The following is a 19165-nucleotide window of genomic DNA, read 5'->3' as shown; positions in this document are numbered from 1 at the left end:
ATTAGTTCAATCATTAATTTCTAAAGTAAATTAATACAATCTGGGGATATAACTTCTTTCTCATAGAATGGTCTTTGTAATTAAAATATTTTAGTAACTGATAGAAATACAGAAATATAATTTCAGACAGTGTGGACATAGTTATAAAAATTTCTCCAAATGCAGAGAAATTTTGAATTTATTGTAATACACTGAGCTCTCAATTACCTGAGTTAATCAAGGGGACATTAGATCAGGTCAGCTTGTCAGCGAACCAGGGTCTTGACCCTGATTCATCAGATCATTGTCTTAAGAAGTGGGCTCCTTGTCATAAGATGCCCCTATCAAGGATCTTGACTCTCTTTTTAGCCCTTTTCACTGGTCAGGGTATGCTGAACTGAAGGAACCAACCTCTGGACAGGCAGTCCACAAGGCCCTTAGCCTCAGTGTGGTAGTCATTTGATCGGGGAGAAATAAAGGTGCTCTTGGGAAGGATTTCTGACTGTGGACCAAGGTAATAAGCACTTTATAAGATGTAACAATGACAGGGACTGAGGTTGTGGCTCAGTGGTAGAGCTCCTGCCTAGCATGTCTGAGGCACTGGGTTTGATTCTCAGCACCACATATAAATAAATGAGTAAAATAAAGGTCTAGCAACACCTAAAAAAATAGTTTTTAAAAAAGGTGTAACAATGACAATATTAAAATCTAAGGCTACACAGGTTTTGTAAACAGCAACAATCGTAGAAATGTCAGATTCTGTTGCACAAAGAGAACAAATACAATGTAGGACTGGAATAAATACTCCTGAGAAGTTGTTTTTCTCTAGGTAACAAAGTAGTGTTATTTCTGTTTAACAGAAGTTCATTTATGCTAAATTCACTACTATCTTTATTTTTTAAAAGAAAGCATTAACAAAATGGTCAACAAAAGAATTATGGGTTTTAATGTTGATCATATCAATTTATTACTAATTTTGGTCTTCCCATTAATTTCTTATGTAAAAATGAGTTTCTCAGTAGTAGGTACAACAGCTGTAAAAGAGAATTTGGACAGAATAATTAAGATAGAAACTATAAATAACCAGAAAGTAAATGAAGCAAAATTGTCTAGTATGAAGTTTATCCTAATTTATATTACTATTCTATAAATTTTTAACTAAAGTATCTCAATCTAATCATGTTATGAATCATCATAAAAGATTCTAACCTTCAAAAATTACGGAAGACTTCAAGATTTCATTAATGAAGTTAAAAATGTTGGCTATTATGCTACTGGTTAGTTTTGGTCTGTATTTTCTGGACTTCTGCAGGCCAAGCATAACAATCAGGTAAAATCTGGTCATAATCAGTGCTATACATCTGAGAACAGACAAATGCTTCTTTGTTTTGTGGTTCAGGATAAACTGTGGCTGTCTTTTCTTCATATGCATCATTCACAATCTAAAATAAGAACAGAATTTTAATTGTTTTAATGAATAAAAGGTAATGGTGAGCATATGTAAGCAGAAATTTCTACCTGTTTCAAAAATTAACATAATTTATATTGTTCTGTTTCCAAGAAGATTGTTAGAATAAAAGTTCACCTAAATAAACAAGATATAAAATGAAAACAATTATAAATAATATAGCAAGAGGGCAAAATGATACCAGCAACTAAGGAAAGTATGAACAGTGAAGATTTGTGATCATACCAAGATTTCTCAAGAAGCCAGTGTTAAAAGTCTTGATGTGACCTGACTGATAATTAACTTTAAATATCTGAATATTCCTGCTAAGCTTGAACTTGAATACCTTGAATTTTCAAGAATTCCTACTCTAACCATAGCCTCCTACAAAATCTCTGTATTTATCCCTAGGTCTTCTGATCTGTTCACCTAATCATCTGCAACCCATAGTCAAGATCAGTTCTCCTTGCCAGTGTCACAGAATCTTGTCTCCATGACATGTTTTATAAGCGTCAGTCTAGACCCTCTTCCAGGGACTGACCCCTCAGTGCTGGCTTTCTCCTTTCATGACTGTCCATCAGAGAACTCCGCTCGAGTTTTCTGGGGTGTCATACAATGTCCTAACTTTTCTTAGGCACATCTGGCTGCATATACTATTTTCATCCATTTTTAAATAACCTCCTCACAGTTCCCAAAAGGTAACTCCAAACCTCCCCCATTTTCAAGTCTCCATTTGATTCTCATCGCTCTAAGAGAGAACTCGAACATTCAGTGCAAACAATACTAAGCTCCCTTTTCACCAACTCAAACTATCTCCTCTGTATCTTTATACATTCTCTCTTCCTCTACTTTAAGAAAAAAAATGGATTTTTCTTGTCAAAATTAATCACTCCATTTATACAATGTAATTCATACCAGTTCTAAAATACAATCACAGAGGAGCTGTTTGTATGATAGACTTATTTGGATAAGTCTGATTCTGAAGAATATTAAAATTAAGTATTTCTTCCCAATGTAAAATTTTGCATTTATGAAAAATTTTGGTTATGAAGACTAGTGAGGGGCTGGGATTGTGGCTTAGTGATAGAGTGCTCACCTAGCATGTGTGAAGCACTGGGTTTGATCCTCAGCCCCACATAAAAATAAATAAATAACATAAAGGTATTGTGTCCATCTACAACTAAAGAAACATTAATAAAAAAAGAGTACTGAATTGTGAAGAAATGTCTACGAAAAAGCAGGAAACAAAAGCATGTATGCACCATAATTATAAAGATATTTAAAAAGCAAACAATCAAACAAAAGACTACAAACACAAGCAAATAATAAACGCTTATGGTAGAAAAACAGAATATTGGTTTATTTGCCTTTTCTCTAGTTCCAAAGTATCTATACCATGGTATTACTTTTTTTAATACAGATTTAATAATTCACCACTAAATTCAAACATTTTAAGCATATAATGAAAATACTTTTACAAATGCACGAAGCTAGGCAACCATTAGCACCTCCGGTTTTAGAATATTTCCATCACCCCAGTACAATCCCTGTGCCTATTTGCAATGGTCATATTACTTCTGTAACAAAACACACTGTCTTACTGCTGACAGACTTATGTGGATGATCACCTCCCCTGGGCTCCCAGGCTCCCCTCTCGATAAAACCTTCACTCTCACCTTCTTGTCAATGCCAGACTCACTGGAATGTCTATGATTCATTGCTTTACTAATTCTCCTGACTTCACAACCTCTTTTACTACTGAAATCAAATCTGTGAAGGTGTCTTGATAACTTCTCAAGGACCAAATAAATGTTTCATCTATTTTTCTGTCCAGAATTTGGTTCTCTTTGGTTCTAATTACGACTTGAAAATACCTCCTCTCTAAATTTTGACATTCTGATCCATTTTGAGTTTCTTTTACAAATCGTGACCACTTCTTGTCTTAACTGGCTTCTTTTCTTCTGTCTTCTAGACATAATAACAACTAACTTCATCTTCCTTTCCTTTCTATACTTGCTCTCCTGACAATTCCAATCACACATACAGCTTCACCATTACCACATGTAGAAGACTCCCAGATCTTTTTAGCTAGCTTCTCTTTCAATTTCAGTCATTTTCATTTATTTGTTAGCACTGTATGTTTAAATGTGCCACTGAGATCTCAAAGGTGCAGTCCACTCACATTATCTTTCATGATGTTGGTTCTTTATTCTGATTTCCCAATTTCTATCTAAGTACTATTCTTCCATTATCTTAGGTATATTATCTGCATCTTTTTGTAATCCTTCTACTGTTCCTTGTTTTTTTATACTTTCTCCTGTAATCATATGCTAGCTCCCTTCCATTTAAATTGTCAAAATGATAACTTGCTATTCATACATTAGTAGTTCAAACTAGTTAAAAACTAGTTAAGTACATATTATTAGAAAAGTATGAGTGTATTCTTTCATAAATAACCAATGAGATTATTATCTAAAGTTCTTTGAAGGATTGTTGATTTTGAAGACTCTATCTTCAATCAATAAGGTAAATAATGATATATGAATCTATGGATATTAAATTATGTCATTTAGATAAATTTGCTCATAGCTTTAAAAATAGTGATTTTTAAACTAGGAGCAATTTGGTTCCCAAGCAACACTTAGCAATGCCTGGTAACATTTTTAATTGTCACAACTGTACAGATGGAACTGATATCTAGTCTGCAAAAGCCACAAACTACTAAACTAATACAACTACACTGCAGAAAAGGTCAATTTCTTAGTTTTATTATATGTTCTTGTTTTATTCCTCCAATAGCTCATTTGCCACCCCTACAGCCTTTTAGTTCTTTGTCCTCATTGCTTTTCCCTCTTCCCAGTATAATCGATTGTGATCTTCATCTTTTAAGGTGCCATAAATATAGAGACATGGATGTGGCAGGTGGTTCCAGGTCTAAATGTCACTCTACCATGTCTGTAATAACTTGTTGATTATCATAAGAGTGACACAGAACAGAATAACTAAAATACAGTGAAATGTGAGGCACCTAACTAAAAGGAAAACCTAATGAGGTATTTAAATTATGGAAGAATAAAGAACAATAAAGAAAATAATTCATCCTAATTCTTCCACTCCTTTGTGAAGCTAAAAGGTAGCTATTAAACTCTGTTTAGCCACTATGCCTCATGTTCCTGACTTTTGAGATAATGAACTGATAAACATTTCAAGGAAGCATATTAGCATATTTTAATATTTAAAAATGCATATTTAGCAAGAGAAGGAAGGGTAAAGAATGAGATTTGAACAAGAATGGTTTTACCTTTACTGCAATTTTTAGCGAAACATCTCTGATGGTATTCAAAGGAGGATAAAGACGGCCCTCTTCCAAGTGTTTATCTGACACTTGCTGAGATATAACCTAAAAGATGAAAAAAAAAAAAAGGAGAAAAATATTTATACTTCATACCATACAATGGGGGAGTTACACAGATAACCTAAGTGCATGGCCACACAGACTGGCCATGTGTAGAACCCGTCACATTATGATCATCTCATTTCCTCTCCACTTTTATCAATGGAAAAACTGAACCCAAGGGAGATGTGCTGATTGTTGGGAATCGAAGAGATGAGAAGAGAATTCAGGTTTCCTCTCAGTTCAATTCCTTTTCATCATACCATGAAATACTTGATACTTTCCAACGGAAACATTAGGGGAACAGGAGGAAAGAAAACTTAAGAAAGGTAGAAGAGGATGCAGGTAGTAATGGAGTAGGACCCTGAAAGTACAGAAGGGCAATTACCCATGGTGGCGCATGCTATTACTCTCAGCTTGCATAGCCTCCTACAAGAGGTATGAGAGGCTGAAAATGCTATTTTAGAGTCATATTATCAATAGGATTTTAATTTTACATAGATTATGGATTACCCAGTTATTAACTGGCCACAGCATGTGTGGTTCCCAAACCATTCCCTAGGTCTACATCGAACAGTGTTGAACTATTTAATGAACCCTACACTAAGGCAATAAGGTAGTCTGAGCAAAAATGAAGTTCACTCCAGCTCTAGGACTTTGATTAAATCTCTTCAGCCTGAAAATAAATCAGCTTAGAGCTGAACCTCTGTTTAACAGAAATGTTGATGCAGAGAGGAAGTAAAAAAACTTCCTGATTTGAAATATTTTGAATAATCAAACATTTATTTTTTGGAGTCTCAGTATTCTTTATTTTTTAAATTGTTAATTATTTCTAAAGTGTGGTGAGCCATCCATGTTTAGCAGAATCAAGCTTGGCTGAGCCATGGAACACTCAGGTCTGACTCCTAGGAACTGGTGGTCATAAGAGACTGTTTCAGACAGAGGAGGAATAGGTGGCCCTGTACAGAGGTGGCTCACCCCTGAGGAAATGCATAAATCACTGGTAAAATATCCCTGGTTTTAATCCCCAGTACCAAAAAAACAAAAATAAAAAGGGCTGAGATTATAGCTCACTGGAAGAGCATCCCTATATTTAATCCCTCAGTACTACCACCACCACCAAAAAAAAAAAAAAAAGGCAGCTATTATCCTTGAGAGATTTGTGATTTAATGAGGTAACAGGGTGCTAGAAGAGAAAATACTGAAATGAGCCTAGAACTGAAATATGAGTGTTAAGAATCCTGAGGAAGAGTGGTAATTGAAAGGCTTCACAGTGGAAGCAGGCTTGAGGCTAGAATCCACTGAAAACTACAAGTTAGAAAAACAGGTCAGGGACATTCCAGATGGAGACAAAGTCAAACCAAAGGCAGAGATGCATGAACTGAACTCAGGGAGCACACGTGTCCTGAGCTGGGGGAGCAGAGGATTTGTATAGAGAAATATGGATGGATTGGAGTGTTTTCAATGTCAAGTAAGGAGTTTGGGTTAAATCCTGTGGGTGACTGAGGACTTCTGATTTAGACAAAGCAAGGTGGGTGGAGAAACCTTTAATACTGCACAAAACATTACAATCTATAATTACAGGATTGATTATAATTTTACAATACACTCATCATTTAACTCATTAATTTCTTGCCTTTGTAACACGGCATTCAAGCACTTTTGGCCACCAGAGTCCTAAACTTTAGGATAGAGAAAAATTAAATATTCCACACTCTCATGAAGTCACCAAACAAGTGGGGTCTGCCATTTCCCCCAGAGCCTAAGAGGAGATAAAATCAGCTCTGCCACCCCCACAGCAACAGCTGTCACTTCCCAGAAAGAAGAGATGGAGAGGGCCCAGCAGAGCTGAAGAAGGGCAGGGAGGCTGAGCTGGAGGCAGACTTCCCATGTCGGGTCCTCTGAACTCTCAAATATGTGTTACATGAGAGCCAGATTCAGGGCCTGCAACAGAGGGCCCGATGGCCTGAAATACTACAGAGTTAATAAAAGAGGCTTTTCCAAATCATTTCCAAAACTTTTTCCATAACCTTCTTTCCTATCTCCCAACACATTTGAAGAAGCAGGCCTTGACAAGAAGGGAATGTGGTTATTTAAAGTCTAGCCAATTTCTCCCAAACCCCTAGCTATGGTTTGATGTGATTTATCCCCCAAAGATTCATGTGCTGGAGGTTTGGTTCTCAGGGTGTTAGTGTCAACGTGGAGAAATGTTTAAGAGGTGGAACCTACTGTGAAGTAATTAGGAAACTGGGGACACTGTCCTTAGAAGGGATGAATGCTAATCCCTCACAGTTAATACCTATGAGAGTAGGTTGTTATGAAGCAAAGCAACCCCATGCACTTGGCCCTTTCTGTACCCAGATGCTTCCCTTTCCATATCTCTATCAGAAGGGTCATTGGACTTTCAACCTCCAAAACTGAGCTAAACAAACCTCTTTTTTTTATAATGTATACAGGTCAGGTATTTTGTTATAGCAATAGAAAATGGATCAATATTTTCCACAAGGTGTTGGAGAAGAGTGAAAAAGGATACTGCAGGCCTCTTGTACCACAAGACAAGGATATGATATTTCAATTAGATATAAAATTCTAAACTGGAAATGCTTAACTATTGCTGATTGACTCAGACTAATATCTAGTTAGAAATTAAAACTTATGAAAAGAATGAATAAACAAAGTTATGGGATTTTACTGAGATGTCACTAAGGGAAAGAAAAGGGAAATATGATGGAAAATTATTTAAAACAATGACTGCAGCAAAATAAAACCATTCCCAATTGAATCAAGACTATTTTAAATACATTGCTATTCCTTGTTTTGCAAAGGATTTATGAAAGATTTAAATCTGTTGGCACCATCCTAACTAGAATAAGATATATTCCATGTTTGTAAAATTATATCAAAATAAATTATACTGTCATGTATAACTAAAAAGAACCAATAAAAAAAGAAATGTGAAAAAAAAATAAATCAGTTAGCATTTCTTAGATGTTAAAGCAAAAGTTTTATGGGTATCTATATTATTACTTAGTTGAATAGGACAAAATGAGTAGCAAAAGATGTAATAATATGGTGACTAAAGACCCAAGTTCTAGTGTAAGGCAGACCTTTAGTTGAATGCTAATTCCACTGATTACTATCTGTTTGAATTTGGGCAAATTAATTAACTTTTCTAAGCCTTAGTATTCTCATCAGCAATACAGAACTTAAAAAATCCCTAATCCATGGGATCAAATGAAGTAAATTCCAGTAAAGAATTTACCAGTGTCTGTCAAAGTTCAGTGTTCAATGAATCTTGACTATTTCATTAAAACAGCAACAAAACAAATAAAAACAAAAACAAAAACGAAACAAGGTAGTCAGCATGGCAAAATAGAAGTAAAATAGCTTTGGGGTGAGGTCTACCTCTACACTGCATTAGCTTATTAATATATGGCTTGGGAGCAAGTTCTATAACCAATCAACTTCAAATTTTTTCAGCTGTTAATGTGACATACTGTTATGGTTTGGATGTGAAGTGTCCCCCAAAAGCTCACATGTGAGACAATACAAGAAGGTTTAGAGGAGAAATGATTGGGTTAGAGCCTTATCCTAATTAGTGAATTCATCCTTGATGGGATTAATGGTGGTAACTGGAGGCAGGAGGGGTGTGGGTGGAGGAAGCAGTTCGTTGGGGGTGTGGCTATGGGGTATATATTTGTATCTGGAAAGTGAAGTCTCTCTCTCTCACATCACATAATCTGTTTCCCTCTGCCACACACATCTGCCATGATGTCCTGCCTCACCTCAAGCCCTGAGAAATGGAGCATGCTGTCTATGGATGAAGAACTCTAGAACTGTGAGTACTCGAATAAACTTTCCTCCTTTAAAACTGTGCTGTCAGGTCTTTCAATCACAGAGACAAAACAGCTGACTAAAACACATACATACCTTGAACCTATCGCCCCTGCCATATCGCTAGCACTTGATGTTATTGTTTTATTTTGTTTTGTTTTATCTCTAGAATACTTCATAAATGTCAGAAAGACGGGACAGTCAGAAGATGGTTGAGTAAAAAAGAATCATCCTGAATTGTGGAACAGAGACACATAGCAAACAGGTGACAAGGGTAAAATGTAAGGAATGGATTCTGGAAATGCACTGGTTTGGATAGGTTTAAATGTGTCCCCCAAAGATTCACATGTTGGAAACTTGGTCCTTAGTATGGCAATGATGGTAGGCAACTTTATGAGATAGGCCTACTGGTCACACTACTGGGAGCATGCCACAGTCAAAAGGACTGTGTGGGAGCCCAGTTTTTTTCTAGCTTCCTATTTTGCAATGTGAGTTCTTCCTCTGATACATGCTCCATCACCCATGATGGGGCCCTCACCAGACCCTGCACCATGCTATATGGAATTTCAGCCTCCAAACCATAAGCTAAATAAATCTCTCTCCTTCCCTCCACTCCCCACTTTCCCTAAAGTTAGCTCTAGAAAGTCAGGTATTTCATTTCTAGTAACATGAATGGACTCAGTGCGGAGGCAGGGGAATACGAGAATACTTAAGTCTTGCTCTCACCTACTGACTCATTCATTCAAAACTATATGATGCCTTGGATGCCTCTATCTCTCAAAATAATCTTCCTCAATCTCATTCTGACAATGTTATAGCAGCTGAACTTGAAGGTTTCTCCATATGCTATTGTCCATAATGATCATCTCAGGTATCCTATGGGCAGATATCATAAAGAGGTGGGGCAGGGTGGAGGAGAGGACACCAGCAGATAATTTGGGGGTTGGGTAAGGAGGTGGCCAAGGATTGTCTCCTAGGTATGAAGAAAAAGAGAGGAGTCTGTTCCCAGGCTGTTCCACAGACCACATAGGGCCAATACTACTGACTCAGGGAGCATTGTGCGTTCTCATCATGGTCCAGAAGACTGTCCCCAGTGTCAGGAAAGCTAAAAATCTCTTCATAATATGAAAATGTCCAGAAATAACCTTTCATATTGGTGTTAACCCAGAAGTTTCTAGTTCAATGTGAGATAAAATTAGTATTTTTGACTATAATTCTAACAGTTATTAAATCTGGGATTGCCAAAGAATTCAACTTGATATCTTACATGTTTCTTTTATGAATTACAAAATAAAAAGTAGACAAGAAGGACTCTCTTCTTTTTTTGGCCAACTGGTAGTGAGTGTCTTATGGTATTCATTTTTGCTAAGCTATATGACTACATTCAATTTAATCCAACCCAACAAGTACTTGTGGTTTCTGCTTTGTGCTCTGCACTGTGCTAGATGCTACTGGAGTTCTTCAAGTAGTTTATGGAAGACTTTCTGTCTTTAAAGAAAATAATCTATAATTTAATGATAGAGGCAACACTTAATCTTTTTTGAAATATGAAGCTCTGAAAAGTACGACAAACCCAGGAATAAAATTAAATGTTGATGTGTTTAATAAGGACAACCATGACAAGAAGAAAGATCAAGATGAGCCAGACTTGTCAGAAAAAGGATTTGAGAATAAGGTTAGATGTAAGCAGTATCCTGAACATGAGACTGGATGGAGAATAATTCTAGCAGGAAGGAAGGAAGGTAAAGCAGTTTCCAGGAGTATGTTTACATAGTGTGCCTGAAGGCTATGGGATGAGAAAGAATGAAAAGAATGTCAGGCTTTTAAGCTTTGGTGCCTGCCTGGAACAGGGGTGTCACTATTAGAAATATGGATGTTGAGGGTGAGGGAAAGTGGTAAATATGATTTTCAATGTGTTTAAGGACACAACTGAGCATGTCTGGGGAATTATACAGCAGGGCAACTGATGTTAGGGTAAAAGATGGATTGAATAGATATATATACAGATTTGGCCACTATTAGAATGAAGACAATGGAAACAAATGGATGAGATCTTTGAAAGCATATGAAAAAGAGAAGAAAAAGTAAGACAAAAGAAAAGGAATGCTAAGGGTATGGGAAAGGTCTTAGTTAAAATAGGGTGAAAGGAGACAAAGAGGAGGCTGGGGATGTAGTTCAGGGTACCATGCAAGTCTAACACATGAAAGGCCCTGGGGTGAATGCCTAGAACCAAATAACAGAAGACAAAGAAAACAACAAATGGGACATAATTGAAGTAGTATTAGAAAAATGAATGTTGTGTTGAAGCCTAGGAGAAAATCAGTGAAAAGCGAAAAGATGCTGCCAGAGGTTCACTAGCTACAATAAGAATAGGACTGCTCACATCACCAAATGTTTCTTCAAAGATTTTTTGGAAGTGATCATTACTCTTCCTGAATAAGAAATGAAAAATTTTTTTCATGATTTGTCACTAGAGGGTGCTAGAGTAACTTAGGAAAGAAAACAGCTACAGAAAGCAAAGGATCATTTTTCTTCCTTCTCATGTGCCTCTTCTAAAAGATAATGATTACACTTTCAATAAAGTAAAAACAACTTTAAAATGCTCTCTTAGTAATTAGACATCTACTTACGTTAAATGAGATTTTGGGGGTTAAAGAAAACCTGAGACATCAGCTGTCATGCTTTTAATGCAGTGAAGCAAAACAAAAGAACAGAACAGAACTTCCAGACATTGTTCTCACATTATCAAGCCAGGCACTAACCCTGGAATATGCTCCTTTAGTTCACACAGAAATCTTTTTCTATATTCTTCAATCCTCATCATAATGGAAGAAATAATATGTTTTAAGGCTAGATACATATGAATATTAATCAGGTTTTATTTGGTTCAGTTCAGTAGTTTAATTTTAAGATAAGAAATTCACAAGCTTCTTATTTATGAATTGCATCCTGTTTGAATCTGAAACATGGTTATCATCCACTATTATCAAAAGGTCATGGTTTTAGAAATATATAACCAATTACTGCTGAGGCTTAGGGCACAAGGGAAACTGATGGAAATATGAAACTCATAGCTTATTTTGTGCCATGAGTAATAAAGTCCTTTGTCTCTGACCTAAGAGCATCAAGTCTTGTCAGTATCTATGAAACTATGGCTAAGTTGTTAGCCTGCAAGTAGGGTAAAAGTGTAGATCTTTGTTCTTGAAAGAACAAGATTCCCTAGTGGACATGCACCATAATGCTCTCAGAATCTTTCCTGAAGACCCTGATTATAGCCTACTTCTCCTATTCTTTTATTGGTTTGATAAGTATTTATTTCCCTATTTAAATTTCATTTCTGCTTAAATATTAGTGTGGTTTGTTTTCTGCATTGAATGCACACTACACCATATTAGACTTTTTTTTAAGCCTTCAAAATGCCTTTATTCAGGAAGATTCACAATGAAATATTTATCACTTAATCATCATTTGGAAACAATATTTTAGTTGTCTCATTAAATTTCACAGAATTTAATGAGAAATGTGAAGATAAAAAAGGGTTCCTTCATGAAATCAAAACACAATTTATCTAATGGCTGTTGAAGAAGAATCTTTTACTATTGACCCAATATGAACCTGCTACCTACCCACCCCTATGCATCTTTGGGAAAGTCATTCTCTTCAATAGACTTTACTACTTCTAGAGAGCAAGCTGAGATGCTAGATAAATAAAACATTAGACAAATGAGGCTGAGCATATTTTATAGCTTTGGCAAACTTAAGTAACTTATGATACCTCGGCAGTAGTGAGAAAGATCTTATCTGTGATGTGCCTCAGTCCACATGCCACAACCCCAAGAGCAACTCCAGGGAACACATAGGAATTGTTGCCTTGGCCAGGGTATAGGGTCTGTCCATTTGGAAGAGTGACTGGATCAAAAGGACTGCCACTGGCAAAAATTGCACGTCCCTGAAATATAAACATATACCGCTAGTTAAAAATAAGCAGGTTATTTTAAAACAAATATGACAGAACTATCCCATAGCCAAAAGAGTAAGCACTTAGAAACTAACTTTTCATCAACTCCCTAGTAAACATGGGCAAACTTTTGTAATGTTGGGCAACAGGTTTTGGTTGTGACAGTTCTCTATATTACTTTTGTCTCCCAGAATTAGTTACCCTAAGACTATCACTCTGTTCTCTGCAGTGGTCCAATGCACAGGCCCATTAACCATTTCTACATAGGCTTCCAATTATAGAATTCTGAAGATTGAAAAAAAAATGACAGAGCCAGGTGCTGTAGCTCACAACTATAATCCCAGCTACATGGGAGATGGAGGCAAGAGGACCACAAGTTCAAGGACAGCCTTGGCAACTTAGTGAGACTCTGTCTCAAAAAAAAAAAGGCTGGGGAGGTAACTCTGGTTGAGTATCCCTGTGTTCAATCCCTAGTATCTAAAAAAGAAGAGAGAGAGAGAAAGAGAGAGAGGAAAAAAGAGGGAGAGAGGGAGGATGAGTAGGTAGGTTTATATTAGAGTACTGGAAATAACATTTAGATTAGAACTTAATTTTCAACTTCAGAATGGCTTTCAATGTTTTATGTCTAACGATACAGAACACTGGGTAAGATCATAAGAAAAAGCTGAGACCATTTATTTCTCACATTTAAATTTTACAACACAACTATATAAATTTGGCTAATTTTGGGCTGGGGATATAGCTCAGTTGGTAGAGTGCTTGCCTCACAAGCACAAGGCCCTGGGTTCAATCCCTAGCACCACAAAAAAAAGAAAAAAGGAATAAATTTGGCTAATTTTACCTATGTGTATCACTGATGAGTCTCTAAATTCTTGAGGATTATTGAGATATACTCAGACAAAATAATTAATTAAACACTCCTTAATTATGTGTTTTCTATGTGCAAAGCACTATGCCAAAATTTGTTAGTGCTTACAGGGTTGTTATTGGTCCTCCCCACCTCCTTTTAAGGATTTAAGGACTACTGGGGAAAGTGAAACAAATTCCCCAATCTACAGATGAATTAAAAATTAAAATCAGTGAGGATACTAATGCCAACCCAAATAAGAGAGGTAAGCAATGGAGTGGCTCCTTGCAGGGAAAATAAAATCATTAATTCTAGTAATGAGCATTTAAAGATATATTATTAAAGACATAAAGCCATCAAGTTCTGATTTGTGCTGTGGTATACCTCTGTGTTGCTGTTTACCTTCTCTGCTTCATTTTGGATTTTATAACAAATAAGTTTTAGATATGACTCAATCTCTATTTTGTTGTAATGACATTTTCAGATCTTTGAAGAAAACAAAAGGCTCTTGCCAACATATAAGTCAAATAGATTAGTGAAACATAATATAAAATACCATAATTTTCCGAAGCAGTAAAATACTGAAGCATTGAAGACTCCTATCCCAACCTGGCTGGATATCAGGATGGTTGCCCAAAGGCATCAAAACCCAAACCCTGAATTTTGCAAAGGAAAAATTTATACTATATGCTTCAATATTTGGGAATATCTAGTTAAAAGCTATTTTAACAACCATCTAAAAATCAAGGGTTTTTTCCTTATTATTTTACTTTTATATTTAAATCTTAGATACTTTCAAATCACTTGAAGAAAATTATCACTAAAACATTACAAAGTTTATTTTATTTTACTAAAGAAGAAGAGTGATACAAATGAAACTCTAGAAAAGGATAGAGTTCTCATTCCTGTGATCTGTTCACTTTTCTTTCAAATGCTTTTCAATAATTTTTGATGGTTATATGGTAATTACCTTAGATAACCTAGGTTTCCCTATAATTTGTCAAAGTTCGATTATTAAGATACCAGTATACTTTTACTTTACCTTTGTTATTTTATAACACTGCTCCGCAGAACATTCTGCTTTGCTGGTTGGATTACTCAAAGCGAAAATAATAGGTCGTTCATTGAAGGCAGCCATATCCTTGAGAATTTGTTCTGAGAATGCACCACCAATTGCAGCAACTCCTAACGAAGAAATGAGAATTCAGTGATTAGAACAATCAGTGGTTAATTCATCCAAGAAGCCCATACCAAAAACAATGAAGTATGTTAGGTTATTTTCTAATAGAACCTAAACAAAATATATCATATCTACATTAAGGTATAATGCTAAAAAGAGATGCCTGTCAATGCCAACAATCTTTAGGGTTATAAATCAACAAGTATCTTTAAAATATACAGATACACAGCATACTTACACTATGGCAGCCATATCAATGTTCATAGCAGCACAATTCACAATGGCGTAGCTATGGAACCGGCCCAGGTGTAACCTCAACAGATGAATGGATTTAAAAAAATGTGGTATATATACACAATAGAGTATTACTCAGGTATAAAGAATGATTTTGTGGCATTTGCTGGTTAATGGATGGAACTGGAGACTGTCATGCTAAGTGAAATAAGTCAATCCCAAAAAAATCAAAGGTTGAATGTTTTCCTTGATATATGGAAGCTAATCCAAGAGAAGGGGAAGGGGAGATTAAAAAAAAAAGAATAGAAGTTTAAGATCAGAGGAGTAAACAAAGGGGAATGAAAGGAAAAGAGGAGGAATGGAATAGGAAACTTCCTGTGTACATATATGAATATACCACAGTGAATCTCACTACCATGTACATCCATTAGACAATAATAAAAAAAAAATAAGTAAATAAAAGATCAACAGAGAAAAAGGGAAGGGAATAGGAGTGGGAAGAAGGCAGGGGAAGAAGAACTGCTGGGGATTGAAGGAGAACAAATTATATTCCACGCTTTTATAATTATGCTATTTTCATGTAAAACTAAAAAGAATCAATAAAATACATAAATAAATAAATCACAGATGTAGCCAGGCATGGTGGTACATGCATATAATCCCAGCAACTTGGGAGGTTGAGCAGGAGGACAGCAAGATTGAGGCCAATTTGGGCAACTTAGACTCAGTTTCAAAATAAAAAAATAAAAGGGCTGGGAATATAGTTCAGTGCCAGAGCAACCCTGGGCTCAATCTCCATTACCACCAAAAAAAAAAAAAAAAAGAAAAAAAAAAAACTACAGATATAAAACATTTGACTCATAATATTAGTAGGTAGTAGGGTGCTCTCCATCTCGAGTGACAAAAGATCACTCCACCTCAGGTGAACAAAAATCCCAACCATAAATTGGCCTCCTTCACAATCAGATATTACCTTCTTAAACTAGAAGAAGCAGTGTAAACAGCTCAAGGGATTTCAAACTTCAAAACATGTGCAGAGTACTGAGAAACTGTCATTTAGGGGACCCTGATTTATTGTGATTTACTTTATAGCTTTAAACCCCTGCAGGTTTCACATAGATATTAATGCAAACTTTTCAACATGTCAAAACCAGCAAGAGCATGAAGTCATGAAACCCCAGTAACCACCCCAAATACATAATACTTGAGGAGAGAGGTTCCCAAACCAATTATTAAAAAACCACATGGGAAACCCCCAGCTATTTCCTTTCTTGAAGATAGTGCACTCCATACACTCATACCTCAGAGCATTACTTCGATTTTGCTGAATAATCCCTTTATGCTTTTCTAACTGTGTCTCTCACCTGACATCTTTTCAAGAACCCAGGAAACAATACTCATTGACTAAATGTCCCATTACTTCAAATTTTGATTACAGACATTTGATTTAGGAAATTAAACTATGTGCAATATATGTACTCTCCCTATAAGAAATTCTATGAGTATTCAGTTTGTCAGGTGATAAAGCAAGTATATTTTGCACACTAATGTTAACACTTGAGATAATCATCTCATTCAATTGCAAAATTCAAGTATCACTCATCAAAAGATTTTTAACAGACGAATAAAATAATTAGTGTAATGGAAATGAAAAGCAGTAAGATTGCTGAAAGAACATTTTTTGTCACTATTTAGGATGTGTGTTTTTTATTTTTATTTATATATGACAGTAAAATGTATTTTGGCAGAATATATACACATAGAAAATACCTTATTCTGTTTAGGATCCTACTCTTGTGGTTGTACGTGATGTGGAGTTACCTTGGTTGTGTATACAAATACAAGGCTATGAAAGTTATGACCAATTAATTCTATCTTTCTTTATCCTTCCCACTCCCTTCCCTTCTTTCCCTTTGTCTAGTTCAATGGATTTCTATTCTTCCCCTCCCTACCCTCCCTTGTTGTGGGTTAGCATCCACAAATTAGAGAGAATATTTGACCTTTGATTTTTGGAGATTGGTTTATTTCACTTAGCAAGATATTTTCCAGTTCCATCCATTTACTGGCAAATGCCATAATTTTATTCTTCTTTATGGTAAGTAACATTCCATTATGTATATATACCACATTTTATTTATCCATTTATCCATTGAAGGGAATATAGGTTGTTTCCATAGCTTAGTTATTGTGCACTGAGCTGCTATAAACATGGATGTGGCTGCATTACTGTAGTGTACTGATTTGAAGTTCTTTGGGTATAGACCACGGAGTGGGATTGGTGGATCAAATGGTGGTTCCATTCCAAGTTTTCTAAGGATTACCCATAATGCTTTCCATAGTAGTTGCACCAATCTGCAGTGCCATCAACAATGTATGAGAAGACGTTTTTCTTCATATCCTCACCAACATTAATTGTTACTTGTATTCTTTATAATTGCCATTCTGACTGGAGTGAGATGGAATCCAGGTGTATTTTTAATTTGCATTTCTCTAATTGCTAGAGATGTTGAACATTTTTTTCATATTTTTTTGACCACTAAAAGAACATTTTTTTGAATCAATATTAAAAGATTAGTAAAGTTCCTATCATGGAATAAGTAACTGTTTTACTTATAATTATCAAGAGTGTTTTCAATATTGTCAACTATTTCAACAATAAGTTTGTAGGAATAGAATATGATACAAAGAATGACATACATGCACAAATAAGGGATAAACATTCATAGCTTGGAGATTTTTTTAAACACATAAAATTTGACCATAGTGAACATCCTACTATGTACATACACTGTGTAAGTGTTGTGTTAAGTTATTATGAGGAACATAAAGATACATGAGATGTGATCCCTGACTTCCAGGAGGTGTTCCGTGTCTCCTAACCTCAGCACTAGCAACACTTTGGGCTGGATAATTGCTTGTTGCAGGGGCTGCCCAGGTACTTAGCAGTATCCCTGGCCTCTACCCACCATGTCTAAGAAGCCCCTTTTTCTTCCTCAAAACCCCCTTGCCAGCTTTGACAATTGAAAACAAACATCTCCGGACATTGCCAAATGTTCCCTGGCAGCAAAAACCCTCCCATTTAAGAAGGAATGTCTCTTTGGAGTAATCAAGCCTGAAAAAGTACCAAATATGCCAGGAATTAGCAGGCTGACAGAGTCTACAAAAGGGGGCCACACACTTCAGCTAGGACTAGGAAAACACTAGGAAGGCAGAACTGAACTTACAGATCTAGGTATCTAAGAGGTACTGTGGCTTGAGTGAATATTGTTTTGTTTGTGAATTTCAAGGTTTAGAATTTCTAAAAATGGTATATTATGGCTGAAAAACTGGTAGTAAGAAAACCCATCAGGTCAAAATGAGGGATCAGAGGTAGAGAGGACAAAAAGTTTACCTATGAGGGCAGTTGGTTTTATTTTCTGAACAATGGCTTCTAGGTTCTTCATTTCTTCATGTTCATGAGCAAACTTCTCTTTCTCTTGTGTTAAGGAAGCACGACCCTAAGTAAAGCAAATGAGAAGAAATGAATCTGCCAAACATGTGAGTCACGGAAGTTTCAGAATATTTCGTGTATGTTACTAGTATTTATGTTTAACATTTTTATGTATTTTAATACATAATAAAAACTGTGTAATGTAAATTTTACTATTTTTCTTTAAGCAATTTTTAATTCTCAATGAAATTCCTGTTTACTGTAATTATATTACAGTAAACATTATTATAATGTTTTTGTTCAACTGTGTATGATTGCTCTTAATGTTTTGTACACTTGAGAACAGAAATTTAATAACAACATCTTCTCCTTTCCTGACTGAGGAACCTAGTACTTTTAATTTGCTCCCATGGGTCTATCTTTCTTCCCTACAATCAACATGGTGGCTTCATGCTGAATTCTCCATTGATGAATCATCCTTTAAATATCACAAAACTGAAAACTATAGTCCATCAAAGGAACAACCAATACTGAACATGGCCAATGATCTTGCTTTCCATGTTCTATTAACATATTCTAATATGTTTTCTTTTTTTAAAATAGCGAATTATTATAGTTGATCTTCACCTTTTGATTAACTTTAAAGGAAGGGGGCTGGGGATATAATAACTCAGTGATAGAGCACTTGCCTAGCATGAGCAAGATCCTGTGTTCCATCCCCAGTACCACAAAAAATAAAACAGAATGGAAGAAACATAGGATTGGGAGAGAAAAGAAAATTTGTAAGAGTTTTAGGATTATTACTATTGTGTAATAGGGATAGGAATAGTAAAAATAGCTTTAAGAGGAAAATATTCTACCC

General features: G+C 35.7%; 1 protein-coding gene across 2 annotated transcripts in view; it reads right to left on the bottom strand.

Annotated features, from left to right (window-relative positions):
* Positions 1 to 917: 917 nt before the first annotated feature.
* Me1 (malic enzyme 1) overlaps positions 918 to 19165 on the bottom strand; it is a 196757-nt gene continuing 178509 nt past the window's right edge. Inside the window, exons 10-15 of one of the 2 annotated variants that reach the window (XR_007109440.1) lie at positions 18265 to 18370; positions 14502 to 14644; positions 12430 to 12603; positions 4728 to 4826; positions 1189 to 1421; positions 918 to 1013 (exon numbers count right to left, since the gene is read on the bottom strand). Coding sequence is in view for 1 of the 2 variants with exons in the window: in XM_047558063.1 (XP_047414019.1) it covers positions 1251 to 1421; positions 4728 to 4826; positions 12430 to 12603; positions 14502 to 14644; positions 18265 to 18370 (693 nt within the window). In the remaining variant the exon portion in view is untranslated. Of the gene's footprint in view, positions 1422 to 4727; positions 4827 to 12429; positions 12604 to 14501; positions 14645 to 18264; positions 18371 to 19165 lie in introns of both variants that reach the window. The other variant, XM_047558063.1, reaches the window with a different exon arrangement.

The sequence above is a fragment of the Sciurus carolinensis genome, chromosome 7 (assembly GCF_902686445.1).
Source record: "Sciurus carolinensis chromosome 7, mSciCar1.2, whole genome shotgun sequence".
NCBI lineage: Eukaryota > Metazoa > Chordata > Mammalia > Rodentia > Sciuridae > Sciurus > Sciurus carolinensis.
Note: the sequence above shows the minus strand (reverse complement) of the source record. Positions and strands in the feature narration are given on the sequence as shown.